The 25,977-nt window shown below is 42.1% G+C and overlaps 1 protein-coding gene across 1 annotated transcript in view; it reads left to right on the top strand.

Moving 5' to 3' along the window:
- The window catches only part of grm5b (glutamate receptor, metabotropic 5b), a 179,813-nt gene that overhangs the window by 40,208 nt on the left and 113,628 nt on the right, over positions 1 to 25,977 (top strand). The window contains exons 2-4 of the mRNA XM_061919272.1: positions 2,793 to 3,284; positions 8,970 to 9,404; positions 9,757 to 9,871. Of these exons, the coding sequence (XP_061775256.1) occupies positions 3,132 to 3,284; positions 8,970 to 9,404; positions 9,757 to 9,871 (703 nt within the window). The 5' untranslated portion in view covers positions 2,793 to 3,131. The remainder of the gene's footprint in view (positions 1 to 2,792; positions 3,285 to 8,969; positions 9,405 to 9,756; positions 9,872 to 25,977) is intronic.

The raw sequence follows: 25,977 nt of genomic DNA, 5'->3' as shown, positions 1-25,977 counted from the left end.
GGTCACATGAAGTTTGGAGCTCTCTAGCAACTGACTGTGCAGAAAGTCTTGACACTAAACACTTCAGCATCCGCTGACTCCTCTCTGTCAGTTTGCGTGGGCGACCACTTGGAATCTGAGTTGCTGTTGTTCCCAAACTCTTCACTTTTCTTATAATAAAGTTGACTTTGGAATATTTAGGAGCGAGGACTTATCACGACTGGATTTGTTGCACAGGTGGCATCCTTTGACAGTTCCACGCTGGAAATCACTCATTCTTTCACAAGTGTTTGTCTCCATGCCTGAGTGTGACCCAATGCGGCCCCCGAGTCAAAAAGTTTTGGGACCCCTGGTTTAGATCGTGTAACATGAGAGATGTATTATTAGGGTCCTTGGACCATGGGCCAAGGACCCTATTGAAACTGCTGTGTTTTATTATTATTAGGGTCCTTGGCCCATGGCAAAGGACTCCTGTGGAGTCCTTTGCCATGGTCCAAGGACCTTATTGAAACTGCTGTGTTTTATTATTATTCCGCACCTACGCGCTGTAATTTGACCCCCTTAACATGCTTCAAAACTCACCAAATTTGACACACACGTCGGTATAGCAAACCTTCCCAACATATTAAGCAACCAATCCCCCAAAAGGAAAATTGCGCTCTAGCGCCCCCTAGGAAAAAATTACAGACAAAACTGCATGTAACTTCTGTTAGGAATGTCATAGCGACATGAAACAAAAACTCCTATGTAGGTCTGACTTAGACCCAACTTTCATACACTCACTTCTTTCAGCAAAAATCTACAGGAAGTTGGCAAAAACACCTTCAAAATAAAATTTTCGCAAAAAATGCAATTTTTTCCTCTTTGCGCTGTAATTTGACCCCCTTAAAATGCTTCAAAAGTCACCAAACTTGGCGCACACATAAGGACTGGCGAATATTGCGAACTAATGAAAAAAACAAACCCCAAAACTAAAAAATTGCGCTCTAGCGCTATTTTTGAATAAAACACTGAAAAAACTGCTCCTAGGAAGAAAACGCAGACAAAACTGCTTGTAACTTCCGGTAAGAATGTCGGAGAGACATGAAACAAAAACCTCTATGTAGGTCTCGCTTAGACCTACATTTCATAGATTGACAACCCCCAACAAAAATCAACAGGAAGTTTGCCATCCTCCCTTCAAAACAAAAGTTTTGTAAAAACCGGTCACCTTTCTTCAAACATTATCTCCTCTGAGTGTGTTTGTTGTTTTGGCTTCAAATTCGCACAGGAGAGAGATTGAACCCTTCTGATTAAAAGTATAGAACAGAGTTTTGATAAGTTCTCAGGTTTTGATTTTACGCGCCTTCAAAGAACCCCTGTGCAAAGTCTCCTAAAAAATTTCATTTTTGCCTCTTTGAGCTGTTATTTGACCCCCTTAAAATGCTTCTAAACTCACCAAACTTGACACACACATCAGGTCTGGCAAAAATTGCGATCTGATGAAAAAAACCTAACCTCAAAACTCAAAATTGCGCTCTACCGACCCCCTAGGAATACAACACGGACAAACTGCTCCTAGGAAGAAAACACAGACAAAACTGCTTGTAACTTCCGGTAAGAATGTCGGAAAGACATGAAACAAAAACATTTATGTAGGTCTCGCTTACACCTACATTTCATAGATTGACAACCCCCAACAAAAATCAACAGGAAGTTTGCAATCCCCCCTTCAAAACAAAAGTTTTGTAAAAACCGGTCACCTTTCTTCAAACATTATCTCCTCTGAGTGCGTTTGTTGTTTTGGCTTCAAACTCGCACAGAAGAGAGATTGAACCCTTTTGATTGAAACTATCCAACAATGTTTTGATAAGTTCTCAAGTTTTGATTTTACGCGCCTTCAAAGAACCCCTGTGCAAAGTCTCCTAAAAAATTTAATTTCTGCCTCTTTGAGCTGTTATTTGACCCCCTTAAAATGCTTCTAAACTCACCAAACTTGACACACGCATCAGGTCTGGCAAAAATTGCGATCTGATGAAAAAACCTAACCTCAAAACTCAAAATTGCGCTCTACCGCCCCCCTAGGAATACAACTAGGACAAACTGCTCCTAGGAAGAAAACACAGACAAAACTGCTTGTAACTTCCGGTAGGAATGTCAGAGAGACATGAAACAAAAAACACTATGTAGGTCTCACTTAGACCTACATTTTAATAATCAACATACTTTAGCAAAAATCAACAGGAAGTTTGATATTTTCACTTCAATACAACAACTGCATTACTTTCACAATGCATTAGAATCTCAAAATAGTGGCTCCAAGGCGTCTTCTAACGCTTATCCGGCCGTGGGTCTCGGGGGCAGCAGCCAAAGGCGGACCCGACCAACGCTGCTTGCAGCTTTATTATTCTTTATTATTATCCCGCTGCCTCTTTGAACTGTAATTTGACCCCCTGAACATGCTTCAAAACTCACCAAATTTCACACACTCATCAGAACTGGCAAAAATTGCCATCTAATAAAAAAAACAAACCCTAAAAATCAAAAATGCGCTCTAGCGCCCCCTAGGAAGAAACAAAAAACAGACTGCTTGTAACTTCTGTTAGGAATGTCGTAGAGACATGAAACAAAAACCTCTATATAGGGCTGACTTAGACCTAGATTTCATAATTGTATCTTCTAGGGCAAAAATTTTGCAAAAACCCATTCAAATCAAAATTTTTGCAAAAAATGCTATTTTTGCCTCTTTGAGCTGTAATTTATGAATGAGTTCCATGGTCAGCCCGCTGCTGATGTGTTTGAGGTCTGACACTTGTTTCCCTTCTCGCTCTCAGGATGATGTGAACATGTCTGTCTGTCAACACCTACTCCGGACACCATCGCCGCCTTTTAACAAGTGCAGCCTGGACTCTCATCAGCTGCTGAGACTCAGCCAAGAGCTCCTGTTACATTTCCCGCTCTGTCTCTCTTTGGCCCACGTTGAAATCCGAAGACTCGGAGAGAGAGAGAATGTGCAAATCTGACGACTTGAAGAGAGGGATGAGTTCAAACAAGATAGCATAGCAAAAAAAACAACAACACTTTTGCTATGGCCAGCAAAACCGTTTCCAGGACAAGTAGGAACCTGTGAGAGCCGGTTTTTACCACGTCGTCGCCTCACTACACCGAGCAAGATGATGCTGTGGCTTCTTCTCATTTCCGTCTGGATGGCCCCCGAGCAAAGTGACTCCGCCCAGTCCAATGAACGGCGAGTGGTGGCCCACATCCCTGGGGACATCATCATTGGAGCTCTGTTCTCTGTGCACCATCAGCCTCCTGCAGACAAGGTGGGTCGTCTCTTAAAAATCAACAGGAAGTTTGCAATCCTCCCTTCAAAACAAAAGTTTTGTAAAAACCGGTCACCTTTCTTCAAACATTATCTCCTCTGAGTGCGTTTGTTGTTTTGGCTTCAAACTCACACAGAAGAGAGATTGAACCCTTTTGATTGAAACTATCCAACAATGTTTTGATAAGTTCTCAAGTTTTGATTTTACGCGCCTTCAAAGAACCCCTGTGCAAAGTCTCCTAAAAAATGTAATTTCTGTCTCTTTGCGCTGTAATTTGACCCCTTTAAAATGCTTCAAAAGTCACCAAACTTGGCGCACACATAAGGACTGGCGAATATTGCGATCTAATGAAAAAAACAAACCCCAAAACTAAAAATTGCGCTCTAGCGCTATTTTTGAATAAAACACTGAAAAAACTGCTCCTAGGAAGAAAACGCAGACAAAACTGCTTGTAACTTCCGGTAAGAATGTCGGAGAGACATGAAACAAAAACATTTATGTAGGTCTCGCTTACACCTACATTTCATAGATTGACAACCCCCAACAAAAATCAACAGGAAGTTTGCAATCCCCCCTTCAAAACAAAAGTTTTGTAAAAACCGGTCACCTTTCTTCAAACATTATCTCCTCTGAGTGCGTTTGTTGTTTTGGCTTCAAACTCACACAGGAGAGAGATTGAACCCTTTTGATTGAAACTATCCAACAATGTTTTGATAAGTTCTCAAGTTTTGATTTTACGCGCCTTCAAAGAACCCCTGTGCAAAGTCTCCTAAAAAATGTCATTTCTGCCTCTTTGAGCTGTTATTTGACCCCCTTAAAATGCTTCTAAACTCACCAAACTTGACACACACATCAGGTCTGGCAAAAATTGCGATCTGATGAAAAAACCTAACCTCAAAACTCAAAATTGCGCTCTACCGACCCCCTAGGAATACAACACGGACAAACTGCTCCTAGGAAGAAAACACAGACAAAACTGCTTGTAACTTCCGGTAGGAATGTCAGAGACACATGAAACAAAAAACACTATGTAGGTCTCACTTAGACCTACATTTTAATAATTAACATACTTTAGCAAAAATCAACAGGAAGTTTGATATTTTCACTTTTATGACACTTTTATGAATTTTTATGAAACGTTGAAAGTAAGCTCCATTAGAGAAATATATAAAATGCAAACATTTTTATTTCAAACATACAAACGCCATTTCCATATGAGTTGGGAAATGGTGTGAGATGTAAACTAGGGATGCACCGATTAATCGGTAACCGAATATATTCGGCCGAATATGGCAAAAAAAAGCCACATTCGGCCTTCGGTGGAATGAGTTAAAAACAAGGCCGAATAGTGGCGTGTGACGCAATTTTTTGACGCGGTGACGCAATCAACCAACGTGCGGTGACGTTGGGATATGTTGTGTACCTGTATAAGTGTATGAGGTTACAAGCACATATGTTGTGTACCTGTATAAGTGTATGAGGTTACAAGCACATATGTTGTGTACCTGTATAAGTGTATGAGGTTACAAGCACATATGTTGTGTACCTGTATAAGTGTATGAGGTTACAAGCACATATGTTGTGTACCTGTATAAGTGTATGAGGTTACATGCACATATGTTGTGTACCTGTATAAGTGTATGAGGTTACAAGCACATATGTTGTGTACCTGTATAAGTGTATGAGGTTACAAGCACATATGTTGTGTACCTGTATAAGTGTATGAGGTTATAAGCACATATGTTGTGTACCTGTATAAGTGTATGAGGTTACAAGCACATATGTTGTGTACCTGTATAAGTGTATGAGGTTACAAGCACATATGTTGTGTACCTGTATAAGTGTATGAGGTTACAAGCACATATGTTGTGTACCTGTATAAGTGTATGAGGTTACAAGCACATATGTTGTGTACCTGTATAAGTGTATGAGGTTACAAGCACATATGTTGTGTACCTGTATAAGTGTATGAGGTTACAAGCACATATGTTGTGTACCTGTATAAGTGTATGAGGTTACAAGCACATATGTTGTGTACCTGTATAAGTGTATGAGGTTACAAGCACATATGTTGTGTACCTGTATAAGTGTATGAGGTTACAAGCACACACTTAATTGAGATTTACTTGAGCCTTCTGTTTACATTATTAGCATATCTACTGTGGCTAAGCAGACTTTTGCCAAAAGGACAATAATTCATTTGTTGTGGGTTTATCCACTTTAATGCACTTTATTTATTTTTTTTTGGAATGCATGTTTTGTTTGAAGGCCTAATATAAATAAAAAACTTTGTGCTTTTTTTTGAAAAGCAAAGGCTACTGGAATATTAAAAAAATGTCAATATTCAATAAAAAAATTACTTTATTTGAAAAACATGTCTAAATATTTATTCTAGGCTATTTATGCAATATTAAAAAAATTGTGAAAAACTGCATTCATTATTCGGTATTCGGCCTTCGGCCACAAATTTTCATTTCGGTGCGTCCCTAGTGTAAATATAAACAGAATACAATGATTTGCAAATCCTTTTCAAGCCATATTCAGTTGAATATGCTACAAAGACAACATATTTGATGTTCAAACTCATAAACATCATTTTTTTTTGCAAATAATAATTAACTTAGAATTTCATGGCTGCAACACGTGCCAAAGTAGTTGGGAAAGGGCATGTTCACCACTGTGTTACATCACCTTTTCTTTTAACAACACTCAATAAACGTTTGGGAACTGAGGAAACTAATTGTTGAAGATTTGAAAGTGGAATTCTTTCCCATTCTTGTTTTCTGTAGAGCTTCAGTCCTTCAACAGTCCGCTGTCCTATTTTACGCTTCATAATTTTCCATGGGAGACAGGTCTGGACTGCAGGCGGGCCGGGAAAGTACCCGGATTATTTTACTACGAAGCAACGCTGTTGTAACACGTGGCTTGGCATTGTCTTGCTGAAATAAGCAGGGGCGTCCATGATAAAGTTGCTTGGATGACAACATATGTTGCTCCAAAAGCTCTATGTACCTTTCAGCATTAATGGTGCCTTCACAGAAGTGTAAGTTACCCATGCCTTGGGCACTAATGCACCCCCATACCATCATACATGCTGGCTTTTACACTTTGCGCCTATAACAATCCGGATTGTTATTTTCCTCTTTGTTCCCGAGGACACCACATCCACAGTTTCCAAATATTGCCATCTAGTAAAAAAAACCAAACCCTAAAAATCAAAAATGCGCTCTAGCCCCCCCTAGGAAGAAACAAAAAACAGACTGCTTGTAAATTCCGTTAGGAATGTCGTAGAGACATGAAACAAAAACCTCTATATAGGGCTGACTTAGACCTAGATGTCATAATTGTATCTTCTCGGGCAAAAATCAACAAAGATTTTGCAAAAACTCACTCAAATCAAAATTTTTGCAAAAAATGCTATTTTTGCCTCTTTGAGCTGTAATTTGACCCCCTTAAAATGCTTCAAAACTCACCAAACTTGGCACACACATCAGGTCTGGCAAAAATTGCGATCTAATGAAAAAAACAAACCCCAAAATTAAAAAATGCGCTCTAGCGCAATTTTTGAATAAAACACAGAAAAAACTGCTCCTAGGAAGATAACACAGACAAAATTGCTTGTAACTTCTAGTAGGAATGTCGGAGAGACATGAAACGAAAACTTCTATGTAGGTCTGACTTAGACCTACATTTTAATAATTGACATCCTTCAGCAAAAATCAACAGGAAGTTAAAATTTACCCCTTCAAAATAAAAGTTTTGTAAATACCCGTCACCTTTTTTCAAACATTATCTCCTCTGAGCGCGTTTGTCGTTTCGGCTTCAAACTCGCACAGGAGAGAGTTTGAACCCTTCTGATTAAAAGTTATTGAAAGAGTTTTGATTACTTTTCCGGTTTGGATTTTACGCGCCTTTAAAGAACCCCTGCGCAGATTTTCCTAAAATATGTCATTTTTGCCCCTTTGAGCTGTAATTTGACCCCCTTAAAATGCTTCAAAGTGCAAGTTAAAGCTTTACAATGCAAAGCAAAAGCCATTTATCAACAACATCCAGAAACGCCGATCTGTAATTTCACCCCCTTAACATGCTTCAAAACTCACCAAATTTTACACACACATCAGGACTGGCGAAAATTGCCATCTAATAAAAAACCAAACCCTAAAAATCAAAATTGCGGTCTAGCGCCCCCTAGGAAAAAACCCAGACAAAACTGCATGTAACTTCTGTTAGGACTGTCGTAGAGACATGAAACAAAGACTTATATGTAGGTCTGACTTAGACCAGGGCTTGGCAGCGGCCAAAGGCGGACCCGACCAACGCTGCTTGCAGCTTTAATTTTACATTATTTTCTTATGTAGTGTCGGCTGGAAACAGAAGATCTGAGTGTGTTTTATTGGTGAGTTGCAGTGTCGTCCTTTTGAATCTTCATATTCAGCTGAATATGCAACAAAGACAACATATTTGATGTTCAAACAAGTTGAGGAATGCTCATCAAACACTTATTTGGAACATCCCCCAGGTGTGCAGGCTTATTGGGAACAGGTGGGTGCCATGATTGGGTATAAAAACCGCTTCCCAAAAAATGTTTCACAAGAAAGGATGGGGCGAGGTACACCCCTTTGTCCACAACTGCGTGAGCAAATAGTCAAACAGTTTAAGAACAACCTTTCTCAAAGTGCAAGTGCTAGAAATGTAGGGATTTCAACATCTACGCTCTATAACAGGGGTATTTCCATAAGAGCCATGTAACATTTTTTATTAACACTGAACACAACTAAACGCGTGCATTTTTAAGTAAGACCAACATTTCTAGAGTATAATAGGTCTTATTCTTTGTAATAACATTGCTATTCTGAAGCTAACTGTAGAGGGGGGCGTGGCCCGCGGGCCTGCAGCGAACTGGGGTTTGCCAGGACCGGCCTCGAAATCAGCGAGAGCTGCGTAGACGGCCCACCTGAGCCTTATCTAATCACCTGTCGCTCTGTTATAAGCAGCAGCCAGGGGGAGGGACGGGGTTGGGGCTGGAGCCAGAGCGCGAGCGAGAACGAGAACGAAAGAGAAAAACACAATTGCTGGAAATAAAACAACCCTGAAACGGGCTCTCATGTCGGTGCTTGGTGGTCTGAAGAACCCCCAGGAAGACAAGCCCCACCCTAACCTTTAATAAATAAATAACTTCTTAACGCAACTTCTTGAACAGGTGCGGTGGTAAACGGATGGATGGACTAAAAATGCATGAGAATGTTTTATGTTTTGAACATTATTTTTGAACACTTATTACAATTATTCATTACTTATCATGTTAAGCAATGTCAGCTCAGATTTATCCGAGAGCCAGATGCAGTCATCAAAAGAGCCACATCTGGCTCTGGAGCCATAGGTTCCCTACCCCTGGTCTATAATATCATCAAAAGGTTCAGAGAATCTGGAGAAATCACTCCACGTAAGCGGCATGGCCGGAAACCAACATTGAATGACCATGACTTTCGATCCCTCAGACGGCACTGTATCAAAAACTGACATCACTCTGTAAAGGATATCACCACATGGTGGTAAACGCCGGAGTGAGAAGAGGTTTTAAATTAATTAGCGTCCCGGCGGCAATTCAAGGAAATGCAGTAGGCGACTTTTCCCCCCACAAGAATGGTCTGATACTGATTAGTGTCCGAATCCACGTCTGTCCAGGTCCACGAACGCAAATGCGGCGCCGTCCGAGAGCAGTACGGCATCCAGCGGGTGGAGGCCATGATGCACACGCTGGACCGGATCAACGCGGACCCTCACATCCTCCCCAACATCAGCCTCGGCTGTGAGATCCGCGACTCCTGCTGGCACTCGGCCGTGGCCCTGGAGCAGAGCATCGAGTTCATCCGGGACTCGCTGGTGTCTTCCGACGAGGCGGAGGAGTGGGGCGCCGGAAGCCCCTGGGGAGGCGGGGGAGGAGGCGCCTCGATGAAGTGCGCCGACCCCTCTGCCACGCCCATGCGAGGGAAGAAACCCATTGTGGGTTTAATTGGGCCAGGATCCAGCTCAGTGGCCATCCAGGTCCAGAACCTGCTGCAGCTGTTCAACATACCACAGATTGCCTACTCCGCCACCAGCATGGATCTTAGCGATAAGGTGAGAACACCTGGACGTATTTACCAGGGATCCACCGATACCGATTATTAGTAGTCCAGGAGGTCGATAAAAGATATTTAAAGCCAGTGTTCATTTGCAGGAAAAGTCTGGAAAGTATTCAAAGCGCTTCACTTTTTCCTACATCTTACATTGCAGCCGTTTGTACTTACCTGCTTCACTAATTATATATAAATATATTTTTAAATGCTAAACATTGGAATCATTGGTGTATATGTTGTATATGCACAAGTAGTTCTGTTATAGTTAACGATGTACGTCAAAATTCCAAATATGGAACGCCGATAATTGGTCGATCTGCGATATTAAACCCATGTTTTACTGACCGTTTCAGAGCCTGTTCAAGTACTTCATGCGGGTAGTGCCATCAGACGCCCAGCAGGCAAGAGCCATGGTGGACATAGTCAAGAGATACAACTGGAGCTACGTTTCTGCCATAAACACTGAAGGTAGGATACTCCGACACGGTCTACAGACCCCCCCCAAACAATGTTCCCTCTAATTTGTTGTGAGTTCATGCACTGTGTCGGTTTTGTTCTTTGAACAAGATGATGTTCATGCACGGTTAATTTTGTCTGCTCGCGCAAAAAAAGACAAATCTATGATTTGACTACCTCGAGCGGCCTTGACGCTGTGGAAACAGGACCAGGCTGTTCCGAAAACACCCCTGATGACACCTCAATGATAGACGCTTTTGACCTCCCTCCCTCCTCAACGACACCTGGAGTCGAACTTTTGCAGATCGGCCTCAGTCTAAAAACATTGCATCATCACACCCAAGACAATTGGGCATACACGCACACACCCCCAACCCCCATTCGTACAAAACTACTAATTCTTTATATAGTATGTATTTATACACATATACATACGTTATTTATACTGTACACACATAGTCAAGAGATACAACTGGAGCTACATTTCTGCTATAAACACTGAAGGTAAGACCTCCGACATGGTCTACAGACACCTTCATTCGTACCAAACTACTAATTCTATATCGGTGGTTCTTAAAATGGGTTCGATCAAACCCCAAGGGTTCGGTGAGTCTGCCTCAGGGGCTCGGCGGAGTTCAAGACACACCCGACTCATCGTGTAAATAAAAACTTTTCCCTATCGCCGTATTATGGATACCCCCAAACAATGTTCCCTCTAATTTTCCATCTCTAATTTGTTGTGAGTTCATGCACTGTGTCGGTTTTGTTCTTTGAACAAGATGATGTTCATGCACGGTTAATTTTGTCTGCTCGCGCAAAAAAAGACAAATCTATGATTTGACTACCTCGAGCGCCCTTGACGCTGTGGAAACAGGACCAGGCTGTTCCGAAAACACCCCTGATGACACCTCAATGATAGACGCTTTTGACCTCCCTCCCTCCTCAACGACACCTGGAGTTGAACTTTTGCGGATAGGCCTCAGTCTAAAAACATTGCATCATCACACCCAAAACAATTGGGCGTACACACACACACCCCCCATTCGTACAAAACTACTAATTCTTTATATTTATACACATATACATATGTTATTTATACTGTACACACATAGTCAAGAGATACAACTGGAGCTACGTTTCTGCCATAAACACTGAAGGTAGGATACTCCGACATGGTCTACAGACACCCTCATTCGTACCAAACTACTAATTCTATATCAGTGGTTCTTAACATGGGTTCGATCGAACCCCAAGGTTTCGGTCAGTCTGCCTCAGGGGCTTGGTGGAGTTCAAGACACACCCGACTCATCGTGTGAATAAAAACTTTTCCCTATCGCCGTATTATGGATACCCCCAAACAATGTTCCCTCTAAATTTCCATCTCTAATTTGTTGTGAGTTCATGCATTGTGTTGGTTTTGTTCTTTGAACAAGATGATGTTCATGCATGGTTCATTTTGTCTACTCGCGGAAAACAAACTAATTTACGACTTGACTCCCTCGAGCGGCCTTGACGCTGTGGAAACAGGACCAGGCTGTTCCGAAAACACCCCTGATGACACCTCAATGATAGACGCTTTTGACCTCCCTCCCTCCTCAACGACACCTGGAGTTGAACTTTTGCGGATCGGCCTCAGTCTAAAAACATTGCATCATCACACCCAAGACAATTGGGCATACATGCACACACCCCCAACCCCCATTCGTACAAAACTACTAATTCTTTATATAGTATGTATTTATACACATATACCTACGTTATTTATACTGTGTACACATAGTCAAGAGATACAACGGGAGCTACATTTCTGCTATAAACACTGAAGGTAAGACCTCCGACATGGTCTACAGACACCTTCATTCGTACCAAACTACTAATTCTATATCAGTGGTTCTTAAAATGGGTTCGATCAAACCCCAAGGGTTCGGTGAGTCTGCCTCAGGGGCTCGGCGACGTTGAAGACGCACCCGACTCATCGTGTAAATAAAAACTTTTCCCTATCGCCGTATTATGGATACCCCCAAACAATGTTCCCTCTAATTTGTTGTGAGTTTATGTACTGTGTTGGTTTTGTTCTTTGAACAAGATGATGTTCATGCACGGTTAATTTTGTCTGCTCGCGCAAAAAAAGACAAATCTATGATTTGACTACCTCGAGCGGCCTTGACGCTGTGGAAACAGGACCAGGCTGTTCCGAAAACCCCCCCGATGACACCTCAATGATAGACGCTTTTGACCTCCCTCCCTCCTCAACGACAGCTGGAGTCGAACTTTTGCAGATCGGCCTCAGTCTAAAAACATTGCATCATCACACCCGAGACAATTGGGCATACACGCACACAGCCCCACCCCCCATTCGTACGAAACTACTAATTCTTTATATAGTATATATTTATACACATATACATACGTTATTTATACTGTACACACATAGTCAAGAGATACAACTGGAGCTACGTTTCTGCCATAAACACTGAAGGTAGGATACTCCGACACGGTCTACCGACACCCTCATTCGTACCAAACTACTAATTATATATCAGTGGTTCTTAACCTGGGTTCGATCGAACCCCAAGGTTTCGGTGAGTCTGCCTCAGGGGCTCGGCGGAGTTCAAGACACACCCGACTCATCATGTAAATAAAAACTTTTCCCTATCGCCGTATTGTGGATACCCCCAAACAATGTTCCCTCTAATTTGTTGTGAGTTCATGCACTGTGTTGGTTTTGTTCTTTGAACAAGATGATGTTCATGCACGGTTAATTTTGTCTGCTCGCGCAAAAAAAGACAAATCTATGATTTGACTACCTCGAGCGGCCTTGACGCTGTGGAAACAGGACCAGGCTGTTCCGAAAACACCCCTGATGACACCTCAATGATAGACGCTTTTGACCTCCCTCCCTCCTCAACGACACCTTGAGTCGAACTTTTGCGGATCGGCCTCAGTCTAAAAACATTGCATCATCACACCCAAGACAATTGGGCTTACACGCACACACCCCCACCCCCCATTCGTATAAAACTACAAATTCTTTATATAGTATGTATTTATACACATATACATACGTTATTTATACTGTACACACATAGTCAGGAGATACAACTGGAGCTACGTTTCTGCCATAAACACTGAAGGTAAGACCTCCGACATGGTCTACAGACACCCTCATTCGTACCAAACTACTAATTCTATATCAGTGGTTCTTAACATGGGTTCGATCGAACCCCAAGGTTTCGGTGAGTCTGCCTCAGGTGCTCGGCGACGTTGAAGACACACCCGACTCATCGTGTAAATAAAAACTTTTCCCTATCGCCGTATTATGGATACCCCCAAACAATGTTCCCTCTAATTTGTTGTGAGTTCATGCACTGTGTTGGTTTTGTTCTTTGAACAAGATGATGTTCATGCAAGGTTAATTTTGTCTGCTCGCGGAAAAAAAGACTAATCTACGATTTGACTACCTCGAGCGGCCTTGACGTTGTGGAAACAGGACCAGGCTGTTCCGAAAACACCCCCGATGACACCTCAATGATAGACGCTTTTGACCTCCCTCCCTCCTCAACGACACCTGGAGTCGAACTTTTGCAGATCGGCTTCAGTCTAAAAACATTGCATCATCACACCCAAGACAATTGGGCATACACCCCCCCCCCCCACCCCACGCCTTCAACACCGCTTTTTCCCCTCGGGGTGATGGTCGGATGGCAGCGCTTCAAAGCAGCAGTCGCCTTCCAGTCGTGATTAAACGTAACGGGTTTATGTGTGCATCGCACGGAGGTTTTTTCCCCACTCCAGACTAGGCCCCCCTTAGGAGCCCAGTCTAGATTGTATTTATTTTACTCATCTTCTTCCCCAGTGTTTTACCTTTTCCCGTCTTTCACGGGGCGCCTCGTGGCGACCCATCAGCGTTCCTGTTCTGTAACCCTCTACACTGTTTGTTTGTCTAATCTTGAACGGGTTTGTGCTGTAAACAAACATTTCGTTGTACTTGTTGCAACGACAATAAAGACCTACCTACCTGCACCAGTAAAAAAACAAACATATAACTTTATCTTGAATTGGAGAAAAAAAACATTTTATTTTTCACTAAAGACGGGTTCGGTGAATGCGCAAATGAGACTGGTGGGGTTCGGTACCTCCAACAAGGTTAAGAACCACTGTTCTATATATAATATTTATGTATTTATATTTATTTAAAAAAATCTCCTTCTCACCCCGGTGGGGGGGTATCTGTGTAAACCTCAAGCTCGGGTCTTCTTCCAGAGGCCTTGGAGTTTGAGGGTGCTCTTCTGGACCGAGGCTGCAGATGTTGTTCCTGGGATCTTTTGCAGCCACTCTCCCTGTTTGGGGGTTACTGCTCCGATTGCCCCCAGTACCACGGGGACCACAGTAGTCTTGACCGTCCAGCTGCTCTTTCAACCCTTGGTACTTCTTCCTTCTTCCTGATGTTGGCGTCAGCTGGGATTGCCACATCTAGATTTATGACAACTATGTCCGGTTGGTTAGCTTAAAGCTGTTTGTCAGTCTGGAAGCTGAAGTCCCACAGAACCTTGGCTCTGTTGTTCTCAGCCACCTTCTGTGGTATGGCCCATTGGGATTTGGGTACTCCTATTCCGTACTGGTTGCAGATGTTCCTGCATCCTTTCCCAGCCACTTGGTTGTTCCTCTCCATGTAAGCTGATCCAGCTAGCATCTTACTGCCTGCTACCATGTGCTGGACTGACTCAGGGGCTTCTTTGCACAGTCTGCATCTTGGGTCTGATCTACTCTGGTCGATCCTGGCTCCTGTGCTGATGGCCTGTTCTTGTGCTGCCATGATTAGTACCTAAGTGCAGTCTACCAATCCTGCATTTTCCAACCACTGGTAGGATTTCTTGATATCAGCCACTTCCTGTTTCTGGCGGTGGTACATGCCATGTAGGGGCTTGTCCGTCCAGGTTGTCTGCTCCTCTTCCTCTGCACTTTCATCAGGATTCTGCTGCCTGAGACCTTCACTTAGCAGTTCGTCCTTCAGGGCCATTTTTTCGATGTATTCTCCAATTTTCGATGTTTCATCCTGGATTGTGGCCTCGACGCTCACTAGCCCTCGGTCTTCCTCTTTCTGCTTGGTGTATAGCCTCAGGGTGCTGGACTTGGGGTGGAACCCTCCGTGCATGGTGAGGAGCTTTCTTGTCTTGATATCTGTGGCTTCTTTATCTTCCTTTATCCATTTAATGTATAAAGCAGGGGTGTCCAAACTGAGGGCCGCACACTGAAAAATCAAAGCAAGCGGGGGCCATTTTTATATTTTTTATTTTTAAAAACAATACAATATATGTATAGAAAATATATCCACTCAGGCCTGATCCCAGGGACCCCAAAGGGTTTCATTATTCAGTATTATTATTTTTATTATTATTCAAGTTTTAAATGTCTAGATCAACATTAGGTCTATCTGTCAATATAATGATTTTAAAGATTAAAGTTGTATGCTCTTTTTGTCACAATTTTTTTTTTTTTTTTTTTTTTTTTAATGGAAAAATCACAAAATATGCAATATTTTCACCCAATAATTTTTTTAAGTGGAATATTTGAGATTATATAATAATTGGAGCATTAAAAAGGTCAATAACTCATAACACCATTGATTTTAATTCATTATTATTTTTTGAGCAATGACACTTAAAAACAAATCACACTAAAATTATTGGGGATCCAAAAGGGTCCAACTCAGGGGTGCCCATTACGTCGAACGCGAGCTACCAGTCGACCGCGGGGGGTGTGTCAGTCGATCTCCAGCCAGGCTTTTAAAAAAAAATAGACCTAAATATGAGTGATCATCAATCTTCACCAAGACGTCACTTAAATGACATTCACGGTACCGGAGGGTCTTGTGAGATGACGCTGGCTGCTGCAAGATCATTATTATGAAAATATGACCGAGAGGAAGGCCAGAAACACTTTTTATTTCAACAGACTCTCGCGCCGTACCTTCCGTCAAAACTCTAAAGGCCGACTGCACATTTCCTATCTTCACAATAAAAGCCCTGCTTCATGCTGCCTGCGCTAACTAAATACAGAGTCTCGCAAAACTGGCGTGCACAAGCGATCCCTCAGAAAGCTGGCGTGCACATCACTTGTGCACGCCAGTTTTCCGAGACTCTTATTTTGTTAGCGCAGGCAGCATGAAGCAGGGCTTTTATTGTGAAGATAGGAAATATGCAGTCGGCCTTTAGAGTTTTGACGGAAGGGACGGCGCGAAAGTCTGTTGAAATAAAAAGTGTTTCTCGCCTTCCTCTCTGTCATTTTTTCATAATAATGAACTGGCAGCAGCCAGCGTCATCTCACAAGACCCTCGGGTGCCGTGAATGTCAATCAAGCAAGCTACGGAATTTGCCGCCAATGTTTTTCTTGTCAAGTGTATGGAAGCTGGATGAATTAGATGCCAAAAACCAACCACTTTCATGTGGTATTGTACAGAAAGGACAACTTTTTTTCTCCTCCATTTGAAAATGTGGGCGTTATCATCATTACTGTCTGATTCCAATCAATGCAAGTCATCAGAATCAGGTAATACACCAACTTATATTCTTGTCTTTGTGAAAGAAAGACATCTATATGTGTTACACATGCTTGTATTATCATTAAACACATTTAACTTGTTTACAAAAATGTCTCTTTCATAAATAAATAAATATAAATGATATATATAAATGAGGTAGATCCCCTCGAGTTGGTCAATTGAAAAGTAGCTCGCCTGCAGAAAAAGTGTGGGCACCCCTGGTCCAACTCACTAAAGTGTTAAAAAATATACATTTTTTTACTGTTTACTTTTAACACAATAATCTCGAGATCAACTTCAGATCTATCCGTCAATTATAAGTTGTATTGTTGTTTGTTTCTTTTTTGTTAATTTTAGGCCCTTCTTTAAAAAAACAGCACATTCTTTTATGTGTCAAACACAAAATATGCAACATTTTCCCCAAAAAATATCTCAAAGTGGAAAATTTAACGTCACGTAATCGAAGCCTCGAATAGGTCAATAATTCATAATGACATTGATTTTGATTCATTATTATTTTCAGCTTTGTGTTATTAGAGTAAACATTGCAACATTTTCCTGTTACATTTCACCCGTTTGCTCCTTTATATCACTTTTTACGTTTTAAAATGTTTTCAATCGTATTTTTAAAATGTGCTCTGGCGCCGTTAAAAAATGACCTGCGGGCCGCACTTTGGACACCCCTGGTTTAAAGGACATGTTTTGGGAAGAAGTGTAAAAACACACAAACTGAACACTTTGAGTTAAATAAAGATTGGTGTTAACATGCGGACAACTCATGTTATGTCATTTTGTGGAGTCAACGATAATTATGTCATCACAGCTGTTGATGCCAAAGTTTTTTCACACCCGGCTAGTTATTTGCATTTGTGGAACACACACCTGTCTGCAGTTAAATGTTAAATTATAGGTGTTAGAATAAAGTGCTGCCTTGGTTTTCATACACCCCGCTTTTAGTGTGATTTTGTTTTTGGCAAATGTTTTCCGCGGTGGAGGGAGTTGCGGCGTCTTCAGTAATGCGGACGCTGTATCGATCCGTTGTGGTGAAGAAGGAGCTGAGCCGGAAGGCAAAGCTCTCAATTTACCGGTCGTTCTACGTTCCCATGAGCTTTGGGTTACGACCGAAAGGACAAGATCACGGGTACAAGCGGCCCAAATGAGTTTCCTGGCGGGACTCTCCCTTAGAGATAGGGCGAGAAGCTCTGTCAACTGGAAGGAGCTCAAAGAAAAGCTGCTGCTCCTCCACATGGGGGTCCCGTCTTGTCCCCTTGTAACGTACGTCTGCTCTTAGTGGGACTGTCAGTTCTTATGTGTCTTGTACATGTTAAGAATGGACAACAATAAAGCTGCTGTCTGTCTGTCTTGACCCGGGATCTACAAAGCGAGAGGAATCAGGGTCTGACTCCCCTCCAGGCACCTTTTCTTTGAACTGTTTTGCGACAAGGGCGACGGCTGTTTACGACCCCCTCCCCCCTTAGAAACAGCTGTTGCCATATAATCAGGGAACGTCCAAATAATAGAGGAGGTGTACAATCTCTCCGCTAACTTTTTGCAACTCAACGCCAAAAAAACGGAAATGCTGATTATCGGTCCTGCTAGACACCGACCTCTATTTAATAATACAACTCTAACATTTGACAACCAAACATTTAAACAAGGCGACACGGTAAAGAATCTGGGTATTATCTTCCACCCAGCTCTCTCCTTTGAGTCACACATTAAAAGCGTTACTAAAACGGCCTTCTTTCATCTCCGTAATATCGCTAAAATTCGCTCCATTCTGTCCACTAAAGACGCTGAGATCATTATCCATGCGTTTGTTACGTCTCGCCTCGATTACTGTAACGTATTATTTTCGGGTCTCCCCATGTCTAGCATTAAAAGATTACAGTTGGTACAAAATGCGGCTGCTAGACTTTTGACAAGAACAAGAAAGTTTGATCATATTACGCCTATACTGTATATACCTTTATATACATATATACATACATATATACCTATACTGTATATACCTTTATATATATATATACATACATATATACCTATACTGTATATACCTTTATATATATATATACATATATATATACCTATACTGTATATACCTTTATATATATATATACATACATATATACCTATACTGTATATACCTTTATATACATATATACCTATACTGTATATACCTTTATATACATATATACATACATATATACCTATACTGTATATACCTTTATATACATATATACATACATATATACCTATACTGTATACACCTTTATATACATATATACATACATATATACCTATACTAGCTCACCTGCACTGGCTTCCTGTGCACTTAAGATGTGACTTTAAGGTTTTACTACTTACGTATAAAATACTACACGGTCTAGCTCCATCCTATCTTGCCGATTGTATTGTACCATATGTCCCGGCAAGAAATCTGCCTTCAAAGGACTCCGGCTTATTAGTGATTCCCAAAGCCCAAAAAAAGTCTGCGGGCTATAGAGCGTTTTCATTTCGGGCTCCAGTACTCTGGAATGCCCTCCCGGTAACAGTTCGAGATGCCACCTCAGTAGAAGCATTTAAGTCTCACCTTAAAACTCATTTGTATACTCTAGCCTTTAAATAGACTCCCTTTTTAGACCAGTTGATCTGCCGCTTCTTTTCTTTTTCTCCTATGTCCCACTCTCCCTTGTGGAGGCAGTCCGGTCCGTTCCGGTGGCCATGTACTGCTTGCCTGTGTATCGGCTGGGGACATCTCTGCGCTGCTGATCCGCCTCCGCTTGGGATGGTTTCCTTCTGGCTCCGCTGTGGACGGGACTCTCGCTGCTGTGTTGGATCCGCTTTGGACTGGACTCTCGCGACTGTGTTGGATCCATTATGGATTGAACTTTCACAGTATCATGTTAGACCCGCTCGACATCCATTGCTTTCCTCCTCTCCAAGGTTCTCATAGTCATCATTGTCACCGACGTCCCACTGGGTGTGAGTTTTCCTTGCCCTTATGTGGGCCTACCGAGGATGTCGTAGTGGTTTGTGCAGCCCTTTGAGACACTAGTGATTTAGGGCTATATAAGTAAACATTGATTGATTGATTGATTTCGTCAGAGCGTGCGACGACACTTTACATAGGTACAGTGTCTACACGTTTCTCCTCATTGAGCCAAATTGAATTCCGTCTCTGTTTGATTCCTTGCTTCTTGTCTTGTTTAATAGATGTCGTCAGTGTTTGAACCTGGCACAACCCATGTACCCGTAAGATTGGCACCGTTGGATTTTACATGAATGGGTGCCCAATAGGACCGGTATTCATGTTAGCATTTAGGATCGGGAAATGAGCAGTATCCTGGTGAATTTTTCCAAGTGCGGTCATCAATCATTTTTGTCATTATAACAGTAATTGTGAATCCCTTTTTAAAAGAATAAATGACTAACTCGGTTTGATATATGAACATGTTGTGTGCTGGTGAAGGGCCCTGAGTGATGGGATGGGAGGTCCCGCCTCTCGTGCTGTTATTGATGGGCCTATTCGCTCTCCTCAGATGCCCCCTATTTCTTATGTATTACTTTGTACCTCCGAAAACCTCTTGGAACAATACTTTTTTTCCACCTTGTGTTGCGTATTGTATGTGGGCTGTTGACAAGGTTGTTCTCGTCTCGTGTGTGTGTGTGTGTGTGTGTGTGTGTGTGTGTGTGTGCGCGCGTGTGTGTGTAACTTATACATTAATTCTGCAACGACGGACGTGTGTGTGTGTGTACGCAGGGTTTACCATGGATGTACAAACCCCGTTTCCATATGAGTTGGGAAATTGTGTTAGATGTAAATATAAACAGAATACAATGATTTGCAAATCCTTTTCAAGCCATATTCAGTTGAATATGCTACAAAGACAACATATTTGATCGAGAGACAAATACTAGAATCTGTGAATATTGCTCCAAAGTCAGGATTTTTGTGTGTGTTCTTGTATTTTTACCCTTCATGAGACATCAACAGGGAAAGGTAGCTTCCATATGAGGAGGTGTGAACAAGTTAGGACATAAACCAGGCTCCAAATATGGAAAACCATTGCATCTAATAGAAAGCCAAATACTGAAGTCTGTAAACATTGCTCCAAAGTCAGGATTTTTGTGTGTGCTTTTGTATTCCTACCCTTCTTGAGACATTAACAAGGAATTGTAGTTTCCATATGAGGAGGTGTGAACAAGTTAGGACATAAACCAAGGTCCCAATATTGAAAACCATTGCATCTAATAGAAAGCCAAATACTAGAGTCCGTGAACATTGCTCAAAAGTCAGGATTTTTTTCATGTGTTCTTGTATTTTTACCCTTCTTGAGACATTAACAAGGAAAGGTAGCTTCCATATGAGGAGGTGTGAACAATTTAGGACTGAAATCATGCTCCCAATGCGGACAACCATTGCATCTAATAGAAAGCCAAATACTAGAGTCCGTGAACATTGCTCCAAAGTCAGGATTTTTTTCGTGTGTTCTTGTATTTTTACCCTTCATGAGACATCAACAATGAAAGGTAGTTTCCATATGAGGAGGTGTGAATAAGTTAGGACATAAACAAGGCTCCCAATATGGAAAACCATTGCATCTAATAGAGAGCCAAATATTAGAGTCTGTGAACATTGCTCCAAAGTCAGGGTTTTTGTGTGTGTTCTTGTATTTCTATCTTTCTTGAGACATCAACAATGAAATGTAGCGTCCATGTCCTTGTGTTGCGTATTGTATGTGTGCTGTTGACAAGGTTGTTCTTGTCTCGTGTGTGTGTGTGTGTGTGTGTGTGTGTGTGTGTGTGTGTGTGTGTGTGTGTGTAACTTCTACATTAATTCTGCTACGACGGACGTGTGTGTGTGTGTACGCAGGGTTTACCATGGATGTACAAACCCCGTTTCCATATGAGTTGGGAAATTGTGTTAGATGTAAATATAAACAGAATACAATGATTTGCAAATCCTTTTCAAGCCATATTCAGTTGAATATGCTACAAAGACAACATATTTGATGTTCAAACTCATAAAAACTTTTTTTTTTTGCAAATAATAATTAACTTTAGAATTTCATGGCTACAACATGTGCCAAAGTAGTTGGGAAAGGGCATGTTCACCACTGTGTTACATCACCTTTTCTTTTAACAACACTCAATAAACGTTTGGGAACTGAGGAAACTAATTGTTGAAGCTTTGAAAGTGGAATTCTTTCCCATTCTTGTTTTATGTAGAGCTTCAAATGTTCAACAGTCCGGGGTCTCCGCTGTCATATTTTACGCTTCATATAGCGCCACACATTTTCTGGACTGCAGACGGGCCAAGAATGTACCCGCACTCTTTTTTTTTACCAAGTCACGCTGTTGTAACACGTGCTGAATGTGGCTTGGCATTGTCTTGCTGAAATAAGCAGGGGCGTCCATGAAAAAGATGGTGCTAAGATGGCAGCATATGTTGTTCCAAAAGCTGTATGTACCTTTCAGCATTAATGGTGCCTTCACAGATGTGTAAGTTACCCATGCCTTGGCCACTAATGCACCCCCATACCATCACACATGCTGGCTTTTACACTTGGCATCAATAGCAGTCTGGATGGTCCGCTTCCCCTTTGGTCCGGATAACACGATGTCGAATATTTCCAAAAACAATTTGAAATGTGGACTCGTCAGACCACAAAACACTTTTCCACTTTGCATCAGTCCATCTTAGATGATCTCGGGCCTAGAGAAGCCGGCGGCATTTCTGGATGTTGTTGATAAATGGCTTTCGCTTTGCATAGTAGAGCTTTAACTTGCACTTACAGATGTAGCGACCAACTGTATTTAGTGACAGTGGTTTTCTGGAGTGTTCCTGAGCCCATGTGGTGATATCCTTTAGAGATTGATGTCGGTTTTTGATACAGTGTGTCTGAGGGATGAAAGGTCACGGTAATTCCGGCCATGCCGCTTACGTGGAGTGATTTCTCCACATTCTCTGAACCTTTTGATGATATTATGGAGCGTAGATGTTGAAATCCCTAAATTTCTCGCAATTGCACTTTGAGAAAGGTTGTTCTTAAACTGTTTGACTATTTGCTCACGCAGTTGTGGACAAAGGGGTGTACCTCGCCCCATCCTTTCTTGTGAAAGACTGGGAAGCTGTTTTTATACTCAATCATGGCACCCACCTGTTCCCAATTAGCCTGCACACCTGTGGGATGTTCCAAATAAGTGTTTGATGAGCGATTCCTCAACTTTATCAGTATTTTTTGCTACCTTTCCCACCTTCTTTGTCATGTGTTGCTGGCATCAAATTCAAAAGATTATTTGCACACAAAAAAAGTGTTCGTCAGTTTGAACATCAAATATGTTGACTTTGTAGCATATTCAACTGAATATGGGTTGAAAATGATTAGCTAATTATTGTATTCCGTTTATATTTACATCTAACACAATTTCTCAAATGGAAACAGGGTTTGTAGATCCGGGCACAGATACAGTAAGAGCCTACACAAGAACAGGGGAGGGAGGAAGAGGAGGTGGGAGTGGTGACTTACACTTTCATTAGTTTCCAGCATTAACGCATCATGCTGATGGAAGATAATAGAAGAAAGTGACAAATACACCGAAGGCTACAATTATCTTTAAACGAGGGCGGTGGTGATGTTCTTCCCGTGTTCACTTCAGACAGGATCAGGCTTTTTATTCCTATTGCACCGTTGTGTACATCCCATAATAGCGACTCCCGTTTGGCAGCAAAAGGAGGACTGAATCGACACAGAAGCACTGACTTGGTGATTAGTGCAGAAGGTGTCTTGGCAGCCAGGTGAAGATGTCAGGTTGCATCGCGCCAACGGTCTTATCGCTGCAATCTGCCTGATGATGTCATCGTTTCTGCGGCGACGCGGCACAGACGTGGTCGCGGTTTCTAATCCACGCCGCCCGACGGGAGTCAGACCATCAAAACAAGACACGCGCTCGGAGTTCAGTTTGACCCAAATTCTGTTCCATTTATCCAAATCTTCCAGTCCTACTTTTAGCGCGATGCACGTGTTGCCATGGAAACCGCACTCATCACAATGTTCACTTCTGTCTCACGCGCTGCAGAACTACGTTGCATTATGTCTGCTTCGGAGGTATCGTTATCCTGTGTCACTATCGGACTCAAAGTAAACGTCTGATCCACTCTCTTGGCATCGAGGTATCAGATGATGTGTGCTTGCATGTAAAATGTCTGATATCATGTGCGATACAAGCAGTCCTGCAGCGTGTTGACTTGTGTGTGATATCATATGCGATACAAGCAGTCCTGCAAGGTGTTTACTTGTGTGATATCATGTGCGATACAAGCAGTCCTGAAGCGTGTTTACTTGTGTGTGATATCATGTGTGATACAAGCAGTCCTGAAGCGTGTTTACTTGTGTGTGATATCAAGTGCGATACAAGCAGTCATGAAGCAAGTTTACATGTGTGATATCATGGGCGATACAAGAAGTCCTTCGGTGTGTTGACTTGTGTGTGATATCATGTGCGATACAAAAAGTCCTGCAGCATGTTTACTCATGTGAGATCATATGTGCGATAAAAACAGTCCTGCAACGTGTTTACTTGTGTGTGATATCAAGTGCGATACAAGAAGTACTGCAGCGTGTTTACTTGTGTGTGATAGCATGTGCGATACAAGCAGTCCTGCAGTGTGTTGACTTGTGTGTGATATCATGTGCGATACAAGCAATCCTGCAGCGTGTTTACATGTGTGTGATATCATGTGCGATACAAGTAGTCCTGCAGCGTGTTTACTTGTGTGTGATATCATGTACGATACAAGCAGTCATGCAGTGTGTTTACTCGTGTGTGATATCATGTGCGATACAAGCAGTCATGCAGTGTGTTTACTCGTGTGTGATATCATGTGCGATACAAGCAGTCATGCAGTGTGTTGACTTGTGTGTGATATCATGTGTGATACAAGCAGTCCTGCTGCGTGTTTACTTGTGTGATATCATGTGCGATACAAGCAGTCATGCAGCGTGTTGACTTGTGTGTGATATCATGTGTGATACAAGCATTCATGCAGCGTGTTGACTTGTGTGTGATATCAAGTGCGATACAAGCAGTCATGAAGCGTGTTTACATGTGTGTGATATCATGTGCGATACAAGTAGTCCTCCAGCGTGTTGACTTGTGTGTGATATTTTGTGCGATACAAAAAGTCCTGCAGCATGTTTACTCATGTGAGATCATATGTGCGATACAAGCAGTCCTGCAACGTGTTTACTTGTGTGTGATATCATGTGCGATACAAGCAGTCCTGCAGCGTGTTGACTTGTGTGTGATATCATGTGCGATACAAGCAGTCATGCAGCGTGTTGACTTGTGTGTGATATCATGTGCGATACAAGCAATCCTGCAGCGTGTTGACTTGTGTGTGATATCATATGCGATACAAGCAGTCCTGCAGCGTGTTGACTTGTGTGTGATATCATGTGCGATACAAGCAATCCTGCAGCGTGTTTACTTGTGTGTGATATCATGTGTGATACAAGCAGTCATGCAGCGTATTGACTTGTGTGTGATATCATGTGCAATACAAGCAGTCATGAAGCGTGTTTACATGTGTGTGATATCATGTGCGATACAAGCAATCCTGCAGCGTGTTTACATGTGTGTGATATCATGTGCGATACAAGCAGTCCTGCAGCGTGTTTACATGTGTGTGATATCATGTGCGATACAAGCAGTCCTGCAGAGTGTTTACTTGTGTGTGATATCATGTGCGATACAAGCAGTCCTGCAGCGTGTTAAATTGTGTGTGATATCATGTGCGATACAAGCAATCCTGCAGCGTGTTGACTTGTGTGTGATATCATGTGTGATACAAGCAGTCCTGCTGCGTGTTTACTTGTGTGTGATATCATGTGCGATACAAGCAGTCCTGCAGCGTCTTTACTTGTGTGTGATATCATGTGTGATACAAGCAATCCTGCAGCGTATTGACTTGTGTGTGATATCATGTGCGATACAAGCAATCCTGCAGCGTGTTGACTTGTGTGTGATATCATATGCGATACAAGCAGTCCTGCAGCGTGTTCACTTGTGTGATATCATGTGCGATACAAGGGGTCATGCAGCGTATTGACTTGTGTGTGATATCATGTGTGATACAAGCAATCCTGCAGCGTGTTTACTTGTGTGATATTATGTGCGATACAAGGAGTCCTGCAGCGTGTTGACTTGTGTGTGATATCATGTGCGATACAAGCAGTCCTGCAGCGTGTTTACTTGTGTGTGATATCATGTGCGATACAAGGGGTCATGCAGCGTATTGACTTGTGTGTGATATCATGTGCGATATAAGCAGTCATGAAGCGTGTTTACATGTGTGTGATATCATGTGCGATACAAGGGGTCATGCAGCGTATTGACTTGTGTGTGATATCATGTGCGATATAAGCAGTCATGAAGTGTGTTTACATGTGTGTGATATCATGTGCGATACAAGCAATCCTGCAGCGTGTTTACATGTGTGTGATATCATGTGCGATACAAGCAATCCTGCAGCGTGTTTACATGTGTGTGATATCATGTGCGATACAAGCAG

The sequence above is a fragment of the Nerophis ophidion genome, linkage group LG13 (assembly GCF_033978795.1).
Source record: "Nerophis ophidion isolate RoL-2023_Sa linkage group LG13, RoL_Noph_v1.0, whole genome shotgun sequence".
Taxonomy (NCBI): Eukaryota; Metazoa; Chordata; class Actinopteri; order Syngnathiformes; family Syngnathidae; genus Nerophis; species Nerophis ophidion.
This window is presented reverse-complemented; position numbering and strand designations above follow the sequence as displayed.